Source organism: Cricetulus griseus, chromosome 7 (genome assembly GCF_003668045.3).
Source record: "Cricetulus griseus strain 17A/GY chromosome 7, alternate assembly CriGri-PICRH-1.0, whole genome shotgun sequence".
Classification (NCBI taxonomy): domain Eukaryota; kingdom Metazoa; phylum Chordata; class Mammalia; order Rodentia; family Cricetidae; genus Cricetulus; species Cricetulus griseus.
The window spans coordinates 98,551,247-98,566,437 of NC_048600.1; the positions used below are offsets into that span (position 1 = coordinate 98,551,247).

At 42.3% G+C, this 15,191-nt stretch overlaps 1 protein-coding gene across 1 annotated transcript in view; it reads left to right on the forward strand.

Annotated features, from left to right (window-relative positions):
- The first annotated feature begins 2,821 nt into the window (after nucleotides 1-2,821).
- The window catches only part of Ppm1d (protein phosphatase, Mg2+/Mn2+ dependent 1D), a 35,276-nt gene continuing 22,906 nt past the window's right edge, over nucleotides 2,822-15,191 (forward strand). The window contains exons 1-2 of the mRNA XM_027426390.2: nucleotides 2,822-3,478; nucleotides 13,411-13,639. Of these exons, the coding sequence (XP_027282191.1) occupies nucleotides 3,028-3,478; nucleotides 13,411-13,639 (680 nt within the window). The 5' untranslated portion in view covers nucleotides 2,822-3,027. The remainder of the gene's footprint in view (nucleotides 3,479-13,410; nucleotides 13,640-15,191) is intronic.

The window sequence follows — 15,191 nt, forward strand, 5'->3', positions numbered from 1 at the left end:
CTGCAACAGGATGTTGATTCAAACATTCCCAGATGAGGCTGAGATAAAGTGGAAATCATGCATAGTAAAAACTGAAACATTTAGGATGACTGGGGAAGAACGGGATCTGGTGTTGGTGAGTATAGAGATAATGGATGACCTGGAGGCTGTGGTCTGAGACTGGGAGGAAAAATGTGGAGAGGTGTGGTGGGATTGTCTTTTGGTATTCTCTTGGGGCAAAGGCCGGCATGCTAAGGTAGAAATCTACAGGGAGGGAAATGTGCTGTTCTCTTTTGCAGATCTTGTTCGATGAAAGTTGCTGGAGCACTCCTGCTAGTATCTCATTTAGGATTTAGGATATCTCATTTAAAGTTCAGCTGTGAGATGTGGCTTATACATTTTTGCTTATTGTTACATTGTTAGGTTTTGATAATGTTATGATCACCTGCTAAAACAAGATGAGGTTTGCCAATGGTAACAGAGCATTCGGGAAGCAGAGGCAGGCAGATCTGATGTGAGTTAGAGGCCAGCCTGGTCTACAGAGTGAGTTCCAGGACAGCCAAGGTAACACAGAGAAACCCTGTTTTGAAAAAGCAACAAAATAAACGATCCCCCCAAACAAACATCTTTTTAGAATTCATTGTGTGTGTATGCATGGTGAGTGCCACAGTAGACTTGGAGGTCAGGGATAAATTTGTAGGAGTCAGTTCTCTACTGCCACTTTGTGAGTGGGTCTAAGGAATTGAATTTAGGGATTTGGAGTTGTTGACAAGGGCATTTATCTACTGAAACCATATCTCCTGCCCTGTTTTTGGTGTTTTGAGACAGAGTCTCAGGTAACTGAAGATGAAGAAGGGGAAAACGTATAGTATTTTAATTTAAAAATAATAAAAGACGTTGGTATGTGTATTTTAGCCTTGATATGAACCAATAGCTTTTTGATTTTTTGTTCCCCCAAGATAGGGTTTCTCTGTAGCTTGGGTTTCTTTGTAGCTTTGGAGCCTGTCCTGGAACTCACTTTGTAGACCCGGATGGCCTCTGCCTCCTGAATGCTAGGATTAAAGGCATGCGCCACCACTGCCTGGTGAGCCGAGTTTTATTTTTGTTATTATGTGTGTAGGCTTGAGAATGCCTTGTCCTGAGTCTGAATGTCAGAGGACAACTTTTGTGTGTTGTTCTCTCCTTCTACTATGGGGTTCTGGGGACTGGACTCAGGTTGTCAGGCTTGTCACCAGGCACCTTTACTGGCTGAGTGTCTTCCTGGTTCCCGGCTTTATAACCCTTGTGAAAAATTGCTCAAATATAATTAGGGTGTGTCTCACCCCTTTATTCTCAGTAGAGGCTGGGCTCTGTGAGTTTGTGAGTTTGAAACCTACCAGGGCTAGTAGTTCCAGGCTAGCCAGTACTACGCTATGAGACCCTGTCTCAAAAAAAAAAAAAAAAAAAAAAAAAAAAAGTTAAGGCAAAGTTATTTCAGAATGCTGTATCAGGGGACTAGAGAGATGGCTCAGCATTTAGGAGTCTATACTGCTTTTTGTAAAGGACTGGAGTTTGGTTCGGAGCAGTCCCATAGGTGGCTCACAACCACCTGTAACTCCAGTTCTAGGAGGATCAGAGCCTCAGCCTCTGCATAACTGCACATAGCGCTACACACGTAATGAGAATGAAATAAATCTAAAGTGAAAATGAAAATAAATCTTTTAAAAAGTTTGATAGATGCAGGGATTGTTGTAACACCATTTTGCAAGGAAGGACCGTGAAAAAAATTCTTTTCTTTGTATTTATATTTCTTGGGCTGCTGTATAAACCGTTCCACCACTCCTTTGTTACTATTCCATGTGATATCTCAAAGGTTGTACGGAAAAGAGCATATAGGAACAAGTAAACTTTAAATTGATCCCTTCAAAAAAAAATACGGTACTAAGAAAATACTAAAATAGTCATTTGGGGGATTATTTTAATTCCGTGGAAATAAAGTGCCCGCGTTTTGTTGCTCGGACTGTACACTACTGGGCCAACAGAGGAGAATAACCGCGTCCTTAGGGCACGGAGATCCTGTTTGTCGTAGGCTCTTTTTCCAAATGGTATCTTAGAATACTGCAGTAATAGATTTACTCAGGACTAGTTCGAAAAAGTATTGACAAGGCTGAGAAGAGGAAAAATATGCAAAAATATTTTTAAAAAAGTACTAGAAAGAATCATTGGGAATTAAATTCGCCGGTAGGACTCTGCCACAACCGTTATCGTGGAAAACCGGACTGCGCAACTGGCAGTGGAAAATTCCAAGTTTTCTTAACTTAACCCGGACAGCCTCCTTTAACTCCCAGCCGGACACGTCCCACCCAAGGCAGTTCACAGCCTTTGAAGGACATTTTCGCGCCATTTCGCTCAAGGAGTGAAAGGTTAAGTCCACCCTAGCTTTCTTCAGATTTTCCACAATCGCAGGAGGCTGGAACCTGCAGAGCTTGCTCTGAGAGGACCAAAGGGGAAAAACCCGAAGTCTCACCCAAGGGGTCGAGGGAGGAAAAAAAGGCGACAGATTAAGGCGTTTGCGGCTCAGAAACTGCGGAACCCCCCCCCCCCCAGGGCGCAGAAGCTCCAGGCAGGGGAAAACAAACCCGGCTCAGCGCGGGCTGGCGCAGGCGGCGGGCGGAGCAAGACCAGCGGTTGCAAAGAGACCCGGGGGTGGGCGGGAAGGCGGGGGGAGCGAACTCGCTCCCCTCGACTCCTGATTGGTCTGTCCCAGCGAACCGAGTGACGTCACAGGGGGGTTAGAGAACGCCTGATTTGTGCGATGGGCGCGGGCGGGCGGGGAGCGAGTGCAGTGCGCAGGCGCAGCAGCTCGGCTCCTCTCGCCGGCGACTCGACCGGCCCAGCTCTCGCGGACAAGTCCCGACATCGCGCGCCCCCCCCACCTCGGGGACCGCCCCCTCCTCGCTCTCCGCGGCGTCGAAGATAAACAATAGTTGGCCGGCGAGCGGCGAGTGTGTCTCCCGCCTCAGAATTCGGCGGGCTGCGTGGGAACGGCGGGATCCCGGGCAGCCGGCCATGGCGGGGCTGTACTCGCTGGGAGTGAGCGTCTTCTCTGACCAGGGCGGGAGGAAGTACATGGAGGACGTAACTCAGATTGTGGTGGAGCCGGAGCTGACTGCGGAGGACAAGCCGGCGCCGGTACCGAATCGGGCGCTCGGGCAGCCGGCGAGCCCCGCTCTTGCCGGCGTTGGGCCATCGGGAAAAGGCCCGGCGGCGGCCCGCGACCCTGCCCTGGACGCCGCGGCCTCGCCACCCGCTGGCCGCTGCTGTCGCCGCCGCTCCTCGGTGGCCTTCTTTGCCGTGTGCGACGGTCACGGCGGGCGGGAGGCGGCACAGTTTGCCCGGGAGCACTTGTGGGGTTTTATCAAGAAGCAGAAGGGTTTCACCTCGTCCGAGCCCGCCAAGGTGTGCGCTGCCATCCGCAAAGGCTTCCTCGCCTGTCACCTCGCCATGTGGAAGAAACTGGGTAAGTTCCCGGGTTTGTGTGGCGCCCGCTTCTTTTTTCTTTTCTTCTCTTTTTTCTGGGCTTTTTATAGCATCAGGACCGCGTGGGCCTCCCCTGGTACTAAGAGCGCTATCCATCAAGTGACGCTGTCCACTAAGGGATGCGAGTGAAGACTGTCAGGGTTGGAGCTCTGGGCACACCGAGTGGACTCGGAAATGCTAGGATGGCTTGTCTCCCAGCAACCGCTCCTTGCTTTTTCGCCTCCCTCCCAGGATCAGGGGCAACAGTCCCCTCTCCCGTCGCTAATTCACTTTGGTGACAGCAAGTGTTTGAAAGCCGGCGCCAGAATCTAACCAAAATATAAATTTAAGAAACGTTTCTACGTGGGCCAGGTGATGGAAGCCGGAGGTGGCAAGAACTGGAGCGTTCCCTTAGCATCTGTCATAATTTTGTTCTTGATGGGCTTGTCCCTCTTGGTTGCCTCCTACCGGTGGTGTCGCTTCTTCATATTGACCCCGATGGCTCCGTGTAAGCCAATTTAGAAGGGCTGAAGTGTAACACGGGCAACTTATTTTTGGAAGCAGTTCTGTTGCGATCGTGTTTTAGGGTCGTCCCTTGAATTGCTTATGAAAAAGGAGTGCAACGTGTTAAACATTAAATTATCCCCAATATGTGTTAACTTCTTGGTGAGTGTGTGTGTGTATGTGTGTGTTAGTTACCTTAGCTAATTGTATTCAGTTTCCAGAAGTTGATAGTAAAAAGCACTCATGTAAATACCCATCAGCGTAGCTTTTGGTAAAGGGACCTTAGTTTAATTCCTAACAGTTCGGTGTAATTGTAGTTTCAACTAAATTTTGAATGTTTGTGAAGCAGACAATACCTATATGTATAACATAAATGACACAGGATTGTGGTTGCTTATTTTTTGCTGTGGCTATTTAGTGCCTATCTTTGTTACAGAAAAGAATTAATGCTCCTGCCACTAAAAACGCTTTGTTTATAGTGGCGTTAGAAAATAGCTCTATTTTCATCAAAGAAACAGCGACATAGAGAAAGCTGTTACAGATTTGTAAAATACACAGTATTTTTAGAAAGGCATTGTCATAGAGTGTAGACTAGCTGGTTTCAAAGTCTGTTTTCCATCTGTTGGGCTTTTTGCCAAGTATTTGATTGACTTAAAGACCAGCCACTAAGCTTTTTGGAGGCGGTTCCCAGCCAATCCCTGGGGCCCCTATGATGGATTTATTTTGTTTTCGTGTGTGCAGAATAGAGCTCAAAGCTCTGTAGTTTATTCTAGAAATACATTATATTATTGGCTGGAGAGGAATTAAAAGTAGATATCGAGACAAATAAGATGAAGAATAGACACAAAGAACTATTATGGAGTCCATTTATTTTGTAGTACACTTGGGACACATGAATTTGCCATATGCTTTAACTTTGAAAATCAAAGCCTTTAATATTTGAGCTTTAGCCAGGTGTGGTGGTACATGTCTTTTATCCCAGTACTTGAGAGGCAGAGGTAAGCAGTACTCTCTTGAGTTGAGGCCAGCCTGGTCTACTCTATATAGAGAGTTCAGGACAGCCTGGGTTTGTAGAGAGACCCTCTCTTAAAAAAAAAAAAAGATTCATATTGGAGTGTGGTGGCTGATGAAGGAGGATCAGTGCAAGTTCAGGACCAAGACAATAAAATGAACTGCCTCAAAGAAAGGAAAAAGTTTGAGCTCTAGATTTGGCTTTATTTTATTTTATTTTATTTTATTTTGTGTGTGTGCTGGTGTTGAATTTAATGCAGGCTCTCTCACATAAGCATAAGCTCTGTCTCTGTGGTCCCTGAGTATCCCTTTAAAAAAGCAGAGACTATGCTGGCAATTGTGAATGCATTTTTTTTATTACATATACACACTTCAAAAAATTTCTATTTTAAAATTATGTGTATGTGTGTAGATACATGCATGTGGGTGCAGATGCCTGGAAAAAAATTAGCTCTCCCTGGAGCTGAGGTTACAAGCAGATGGTTATGAGATACCTGAAGTGGGTTCTGGGACTTGAACATGGGTCTTCTGAAAGAACAGTAAATGTCATTTACCTGTACTTCTTATGTCAAGATTCTAATTTACTCAAAATACTTAATATTCTTTTTTAAATTTAAGTTTTGAAACTTAAGTATTTTGAGTAAATTAGAATCTTGACATAAGAAGTACAGGTTAATCAATGTGGTGTGGTGCATGCCTTTAGTTCCAGAATTCTGGAGGCAGAGGTAGGTAGATCTCAATGAGTCTGAGTCCAGTCTGATCCACACAGTGAGTTCCAGTACAGCCAGAACTGTTACACATAGAAACCCTGTCTTGAAAAACAAAACAAAACAAAACAATTTCATTTTCATTTGGCATGATGGCAAATGCCTTTAATGCTAGCAACTGGGAGGCAGAGACAGGTGGATCTATGAGTTCAAGGCCAGCCTGGTCTACATAACAAGTTCCAGGACAGCCAAGGCAATATAATGAGACCTTTTCTAAAAAACAAAACAAATACACAGGCACACACATATATTAAAGGGGTTGGGGCAACTACAGAGATGGCTCAGTAGTTAAAAGTACTTGTTGCTTTTTCAGAAGACCTGGGTTCTGTGCCCAGCACCCACATGGCTGCTTGCAGCCATCTGTAACACCCTTTCCAGGGGATTCAACAAAATCTTCTGACCTTCCTGAACACCAGGCACACATATGATGCACATATGCTCATGAAAGCAAAACTCACACACATAAAATAAATATAAGAAAGTTTTCAATTTTTGGCTTACTGCTGCCCTCAAACCAAAAATATATGGATTATACAGATTCTTTTTTGGTTTTTTGAGACAGGGTTTCTCTGTGTAGCTTTTATCCTGGCATTGGCTCTGGAGACCAGGCTGGCCTTGAACTCACAGAGATCTGCCTACCTCTGCCTCCCCAGTGCTGGGATTAAAGGCATGCGCCACCAACGCCTGGCGGATTTTATAGATTTTAAGACAGTGTTTTCTTATGTGACACCAGTTTCTTTTAGAATTGAGCATTCTTATTTCTGTTGGTGCTCATTGAGTTAGCAGCAGTTCTCAAATATTTTGCTTTTTAGACATTTATTTTTGGTGCTGGGGATTGAACTCGGAACCTCACATGTTACATCCTGGCACTGCCACTGAGCTGTTACCCCAGACTCCTGTACTGTTATTAATGACCCAAGAGCTGTTGTTTATGTGGGCTACATCTGTGTCGACAAAAATCCTACTTAGCAAGTGGTTGTATCTTAAAGTTAGTTGAATTGTGATCTGAAATCTCATTAATGAAAATTTTATAGTCATACATTAAAATCCTTATTCCATGAATTTGAATGAGGGTGTGTGTGTACATGGGAGGGTTTTGAGGAAGTTACTCCAAAAGAAAGAATGACTCCACCTCTCAGCATCTGCCTCTTGTTTATAGCTCCTCAGTATGCAATAACCCCTGGAGATCATCTGCCTATTCAAAATTTTTTTCCATTACCCTTATCTTGCATATGTTAGGGAAGTCTGCTATTGAGTTCTCAGCCCCAGCTTCCTCTTCCTGCGCTTTGAATCAGTCTTGTACTCATGTGTGAGTTTTGACATGGTGTATCATTCATTTGGAAAATAATAACACAGTGAGTTAATATCTTCTGAATATTGATGTATTTCAGTATATAACATAAAAATTAAGTTGACTACTCTTCATTGATGCCAGTAGAAAAGATTTTCTTGGGAAGATGAAGGCCACTCCTGCTGGATATGCATGTTCCCAAACTGAGTCTTCTGAACAATTAGAAATTTTTCATGCACCAGCCTATTATTCTTGAACGAAAACTCATTTTGTTTTGAAGACAATATATGTCAAATGACCAAGCCTTCTGTTTTCTGATAGGATATTTTTTGTTTTGTTTTGTTTTTCCAGACAGGATTTCTCTGCATAGCCCTTGCTGTTCTGGAACTCACTCTGTAGACCAGGCTGACCTCAAACTCAAAGATCTGATAGGATCTTAACTGTCACACTGTCACACAGCCCAGGGGCCATGGTCTTCCTTTCTTCGACTTTGGGGTGCTGTGATTTCAGCCGTGTACCATCACATTGAGCCTACTCATTCCCCTCCCCCCATGGTTTCAAATAGTTCAGGGAATTCTCTTGAATTTACTGCACATGAATTTCTGATCTTCCTGCTTTCACTTCCCAAATGTTGGGAGGCTACAGTATGTTACCAGGCTGCCTTTGAAGTTTATGTGCATGTGTGGGTTAGATATCATTCCTCAGGTGTACTGTCTGCTGTTTTTTTTTTTTTTTTTTTTTGTTTGTTTGTTTTGTTTTGTTTTGTTTGTTTTTAAAGACATGGTCTCTACCGAGCACTCATTAAGTAGGCTAAGCAGTCTGGCCAGTGACCCTGGGTATCTTTTTCTGTCTCCCTAAGGCTGGGATCACAAGCTCTTAGCACACCCGACTTTTTATGTGGGTTCTGCAAGCACTTCACCAACCGACCTGTCTTCCCAGGCCCTTGGTTGTGAAATTTTAATCCTGTTACTTCAGGCTCTTGAGTGCCAGGTTTACAGGTATGCCTTACCAAGCCCTTCCCCCAACCCAACTCTAAGTGTATAGCTGTGGAGAATACAGTGACAGCTAGCTCACTCTGAGGCTTCTGTCATGACCACTGCCAAGGCACTTAAAGTTTTACCAAGTATTGCTTTTGCACAGCCCAAGGGACAAGTGAGCTCTTAGAATGATTTTGAGGAACTGCTCTAAAGATCCCATAGACCACTGAGAGAACAGCATGTCCGAACGTCTGCCTCTTGCTGAATCTTGAGGTTTTTGTCTGCCTTACTCACAATGAAAATTCTTAGGGTTACCCATGTAGCACACAAAGTAGCTGCTCAGCAGTCAGTTGAAGTTAGCTGAATTTCTGTCCAGCTCTGTAGACCAGGCTGGCCTCAAACTCAGAGATCTGCCTGCCTCTGCCTCCCAAGTGCTGGGATTAGACTTCTTTATATTTTTAACAAACACATGGATCAACTTATTACTTTAATTATTAGGTGTGGGGGGTGTAGGTGAGAGGACAATTTGTAAGAATGGGTTCTTGTTCCACTGTGTGAGTCCTGAAGATAAAGTTCAGGTTGTCAGGGTTGGCGGAAAGCACCCGTACCTGTGTAACAGGCTCACTCTGTTGGGGAGTGAAGCACAGGAGGTGTTAATGGCAGCTTCCTAGCTGTTCAGGACCAGTCCGGGCCTCCACATACATGTCTATATATATATGCCTGTTCACTGAACATGTGTATGTATATATACACTTGGATATACAAACTGATTGTGCATTGGGCCAGCGAGGTGACTCTGGATAGAGGCACTTTCTGGAAAACCCAATTACCTGAGTTTGACCCCTAGAAACACACTTAATGGAATGAGAACTGACTCCCTCAGGTTGTCTTCACACCACCTGTAAGCCATGGCTCACATCTCCTCCTGCCCACCAAATAAATAAATAAATAGTAAGTAAATAAATAAATGTAAAAAAAAAAAAAACCAAAGCTAATCAGTGAAAATATGGAACAAACTATGTTAGCTCCCTAGGAATGCTGTATCAGATAACCAGTAACTGAGAGGCTTGAAACAATGGAAACTTTTGGATGCCAAAAATTGAAAAGTCAAGGAGTCATGAGAGTGGGTTCCTTATGGAGAATCTGTTCTATGCCCCTTCTGGTTGCTGCCAGTGGTCTTTTGCCTTTCTTGGCTTGAAAGGCGGAGTTATCTCTGTCTCAGCCTCTATCTAGGTTTTGTATTTCCTTCTCTGAATTGTCTTCTCTTTCTCTTCTGAGAACACTTTTTTGAATTAGTGCTCACTCTAATCCAGGATGATCTCTTTTTAAGATTTTTTTTTTTTTTTAAGATTTTATTTATTTATTATGTATACAACATTCTGATTCCATGTATATCTGCACACCAGAAGAGGGCACCAGATTCCATTACAGATGGTTGTGAGCCACCATGTGGTTGCTGAGAATTGAACTCCGGACATCTGGAAGAGCAGTCGGTGCTCTTAACCTTTGAGCCATCTCTCCAGCCCCTGATTCCATTCTTTATGCAGAAAACTGAATACGTCACTGCCAGTGTGGGTTTAATCCCACCCACTTCCCCTGCCCCTATCTGGATGCCCTGGGTCCCATGCTCTGGCTGTGTGCTAGTTCTTCACATGCCCTTTTAGCCTTTTATTGCTATGATAAAACACTGTGACCAAAGGCAACTTGGGGAGAAAGGGGTCTATTTGAGCTTATGCTTCCAGGCCATGGCCCTTCACGGAGGGAAGTCAGAGCAGTAGCCTTGGAGGAGTGCTGCTCTCCTGGCTTGCTCAGCCTGCTTTCTTAAGTACTTGAGGGACCAAACAAAAGCCATACACCTTAAAATGATATTCTGAGCCATCTCTCCAGCCCTCTTTTTAAGATTCTTAACCTGCTTACATCTGCAAAGACCCCTTTCCAAATAATGCCAAATTCATAGGTTTCAGGGAGATAACAATTCACTAAAAGTCTATTTTCATCATCTTATGTTTCTTCTCCCCAAATACTTAATTCCAAAGGAAAAAGACTACAATGGAAAACCTGACAGACACTTCCTAAATTATCAAACAGCAGCAGTTTAAATTTTTTTTAATGAATTTTATTTTTATTTTTATTTTTTTATTTTTTATTTTTTGGTTTTTCGAGACAGGGTTTCTCTGTGTAGCTTTGAAGCCTATGAATTTATTTCTTTTAGATAGAGTCTCACTCTGTGGGTGGGTATGCTGGTGATGCCTGTAACCCCAGCACAAGGGCTACTGCAAGTTTGAGCCAACTGGGGTACAGAGTGACACCCTGTCTCAAAATGAAATGAAATAATTAATTATGCAGTCTTAAGAAACCAGTTTAAGATTGATGGGCTGTCTTTAATCCCAGCACTTGGGGCAGAGTCAGGCAGATCTCTGTGGGTTAGAGTGCAGCCTGGTCTATAAAGCAAGTTCTAGGACAGCCGTGTCTACACAAAGAAATCCTGTCTCAAAAAAAAAAAAAAAAAAAGATTGATGAAGAATGAGAATCTTGTTTGTAGGAATTAGGTACTATAAGTATTTACTTGCTCTTAGTTCAAGAAAATAAGTTGACTTTTTGTCAGAACTGAAAGGAATATACAGAACTGAAGAAACAGATCTCAGAAAGGTCAAAAGCCTGGGGACTTGCCCAGATTCTAGGGCAGTTTTGTTGTAATAGGCTATATTTATTTCAGTAAAAAACATGAATTTGAAGTTGCAGCCTCATTTCGTTTTCTAATCATCATTTGATTTCTTATTGTGTCATTTTTCAAGGGTTCTGAGACTTATTTGAGACAAGTATTTGGACTGTCCTGGAATTCACTGTGTATTTCAGGCTGTCCTGGAATTCACTGTGTATTTCAGGCTAGCCTTGAGCTCACTTGGCAGTATTCCTGCCTCAGACTTCCAGGTGCTGGGGTTACAGACTTAGGCTGCCATGCTTGGCTATCTCTCAGATTGTTGCAATGAATAAACTGTATATGGATATTTATGATCATCAGTTCTGCTCCTCTTGTATTTTACTATCTGTACCAGTTTCTGTGATTTTTAGAGACTTGTGATAATTGCTTTCAGTGTGTTCTGGAGGAGAGTATTATTGTCATCATGTCCCAAAGGCCTATATATGGTCTGTTCTCCCCGTAATAGACTTCCTAATGTTGCAAGAGCTAGGAGGATATTCTAGGCTCTTTTTTTGAATCCGAGCCTCTCTTATGTTCTGACTTTGCATAAGAGTATTGTATCAGTGTCCACTGTACTATATCTATTTGTACAATTTTCTTTTGACCAAAATCGTGTTTTTTTTTTTTTTCCATTTATCCTGTGTTTATTTTGTATATGTGTGTGGATGCATGTGAAGTTCAGAGGGCCACGAGTATTCCAGAGGCTTGGGAGCAGGTGCCTTTGCTCACTAAGCCATGTTTGTAAAAAATTTTTTTCTCTTCCATTTTTTGAAGATATGGTCTCTACTCAGCCCTGTTGTCCTGGTACTTACTATGTAGACTGGAGTTCCACTTGCTTTTGCCTTCCAGGTTAAAGGCACATAGCACTATGCCTGACTGTAAATTTTATTTTTTGAATCATAGTGTATGTAGCTCAGGCTACCTTGGAATTCTGTATGTAGCTGAGGATGACTTTGAACTCTTGATCTTTTTTCTTCTACTTCCTAATACTGATATTATAGGTGTATACCTTCATGTCAGGTTCAGAAATGTGATTTAAGCCAGGCCATGGTGTTGCATGCCTTTAATCCCAGCACTTGGAAGGCAGAGGCAGGCAAATCTCTGTGAGGCCAGCCTGGTCTACAGAGTGAGTTCCAGGACAGGCTCCAAAGCTACAGAGAAATCCTGTCTTGAAAATAACAACAAAACAAACAAATAATACTACTTTATTTTAGGTGGGTTTTGCACATGACTCAGTTACTGGTATGTCTTCAGTAAATTTTTGTTTTTCTGATTTTATCTTTTGTTGTTGTTTGCTTGGTATTTTTGAGGCACAGACTATGTAGCCCTGGTCAGCTTAGAATATGATATGTAGACCAGGCTACTCTTGAAATCAGCTCTTCTGCTTCTACCTCCCCAGTGTTGTGACAACATGTGTGCCGCTGAAGGTCAACAGAATGTCAGTAATGAATAAATATACTGTCCAGTTAGGGAAGAGAACATTGCCTGTATTATAGATGTACCTTTATGCCCATGTGTTTGTACACGTGGCTGGGTATTGAATCTAGAAGTTAGTGCATGTTAGGTAAGTTCTCCTATCTTGAGAAGGTTTCATGAAGTTGCCCAGGCTTGCCTTGACTTGCATCTGTTGCACATGCAAGCCTTGCAATGTTGATCTTTCTGCTTCAGCCTCCCTAGTAGTTGGGATTAGTTTTCTGCCACTGTAGCTTCATATTTGTATCTACTTCCAAGGCGTAACCATCACTTCAACTTTAGTTCTGTGCTGCTTGTTTTTTTTTTTTTTTTTTTTTCTTAGTCGTTTCACTAAGTCTGTTGAATGCAATATATATTGCAGAAACTCAACACTGTATACCTTCTTTTACCTCATGCCTTTATAGGGTTCTTGTGCTTTGTATATGGTTAGGAGGACATTAGGATTGAGGTTTATTTTTAGTCTTCATGAATAGTGTTGCTTTGGCCATTTGTTTCTATTTGTATTTCTGCAGTAACCTAGGGGGTGGTTGAAGAATATGCCTGTCTTCACCTCTCATACATGATACCCAAATGTTCCTGCAGTATGCCCATTTACATTCATACTTTCATCAGTGGTTGATTACAGTTTGTGTTGCTCAGCATTTCTAACCACATTTGCTATGTCATATTTTAAGCAGATTGGTACTCATGTAGTGGTAGCTTGTGTTTTTTTTTTTTTTAATTATTTACAAGATAACTGAAGAAAAAACAATGAATACCTTTGCATGTTTTTTGTCAGATTTTTCTCTTTGGTTCAAGGCCTATTTAGGCATATTGTACTTTTTTCCTTTAGGTGGCCTGTCTGACTGATGTGAGTTGTAGAAACATTTTTTTTTTTTTTTTTTTTTGGTTTTTCGAGACAGGGTTTCTCTGTGGCTTTGGAGGCTGTCCTGGAACTAGCTCTTGTAGACCAGGCTGGTCTCGAACTCACAGAGATCCGCCTGCCTCTGCCTCCCAAGTGCTGGGATTAAAGGCGTGCGCCATCAACGCCCTGCGAGTTGTAGGAACATTTTATATAGAGTTTTTCATTCTGTGAATTATCTTTTCATTTTGTTACTGGTAGTTATTACTAATGCTAATTCAGGATATATTGCTTGTTATATTCTAATAACTGTGCTTATGTATATACCTGGAGAAGTAAAATATAAAATATTTTCTTTCTTATTACAGCAGAATGGCCAAAGACTATGACAGGTCTTCCTAGCACATCTGGGACAACTGCCAGTGTGGTTATCATACGGGGCATGAAGATGTATGTAGCTCATGTAGGTGACTCTGGGGTGGTCCTTGGAATTCAGGATGACCCAAAGGATGATTTTGTCAGAGCCGTGGAGGTGACACAAGATCATAAGCCAGAACTTCCCAAGGAAAGAGAAAGAATCGAAGGACTTGGTGGAAGGTAATCATTTGTTTTGTCTTATTTTGGTTTTGTTTAGTTAGCTGTGTACTTTCTGTCTTGTCTTTCTACTTCCCCCAGCACTCCCTTTTAATTGAGACAAGGTTTTGTTATATAGGCCAGCCTGACATTAACTCACTGTGTAGCACAGGCTGGTCTACAACTTGTGATCCTCTGCTTTAGTCTCCTCAATGCTGGGATTATACCCATATCCTTTCTTTCTTTCCCTCTTTATTTTATTTTTTGAAATAGAATCTTACATAGTGGAGCCTGACCTGGAACTTGTGATTTTCCTGAGTCACTGCTGACATATGACATTTATATTAATTAGATTAGCAGAACAGCTAATCTATGCCATGCGCTTTGCAGATACTGTTTTTACAGTTTACTTTATCATAATCCTGGATTTTTTTTTTTAAATACTCTCCTTTTTAAGTCTCTTGTGGCTTGTACATAAGTATAGTGAGATAAAACACCAAGTAACAGGAATGGCATTGTTTTCCATTTTTGCAGGTCTCTGCAGTGTTTAGTAGGTGGTAGCTAGGGTTATATCTTCTTTTACTCTGTCATAGAATGCTACCTTGGTTGCAGTAGCTGCTCTCTCTCTCTCCCTCTTTCTCTCTCTCTCACGCTCTCCTGTCTCTCCTCTCAAAACTTAATTTCCTTTGAGACAATGTGGACCAGGTTGGCCTCAAACTCAAAGGTCCTCCTACCTCTGCCTTCCAAGTACTGGGATTAAAAGTGTGTGCCACCAAGCCCAGGAGAGAGAAACTTTATTACCTGGGAAGTAGTTTTATTATCCATCAGCAACTACGAGGGTGTGTGCCTATTTGAGGCCATCTTGGGCCACATAGCAAGTTCCAATCTAGCCTGATCTACATAATAGAGATACTTTTTCAAAGATCAAAACAAATATTAACTATTCTTTCTCTGCCTATTCAGAACCCATTCCCTTTCCCGTGGCAACCACTGACCTGCTCACGGTCATAGTTGTGCTTTTTCCAGAATATTATACATTTAGAACTTGTAGAAGCCGCATACAAGATTTTGTAATACATGAATTCATCATTTAGCTACTTATTCCTGGGGTTCTGTAGCATAGCTAGTTATTGCTCTGCTGAAAACTACCTGTAGACACATGACCTTCTCATTATGATGAAAATGCGAGCTAAATGAAAAGATTAGCTAACCTTTTACACATGCTCAGAAAGCTTTGGCATTTCCTGAGGAATTGCCAGATCATATTTTGAGAAACACTTTGTTAATGTGCACATAGTTTTACTTTTTTAAATTTTAATTTTAAACTGGAATTTCAAAAATCTAAGCAATGAAGTAGAGACACAGGTTAAATTTTTTTCAGATGGCAGCTAGTAAACTAGTTGGACAATTACACAGATCTTTTTTTTTTTAATTTATTTTGTATATTTTTCTGCCTGTATGCCAGCAAAGGGTACCAGATCTCATTTAAGGTGGTTGTGAGCCACCACGGGTTGCTGGGAATTGAACTCAGGACCTCTGGAAGAACAGTCAGTGCTCTTAACCTCTGAGCCGTCTC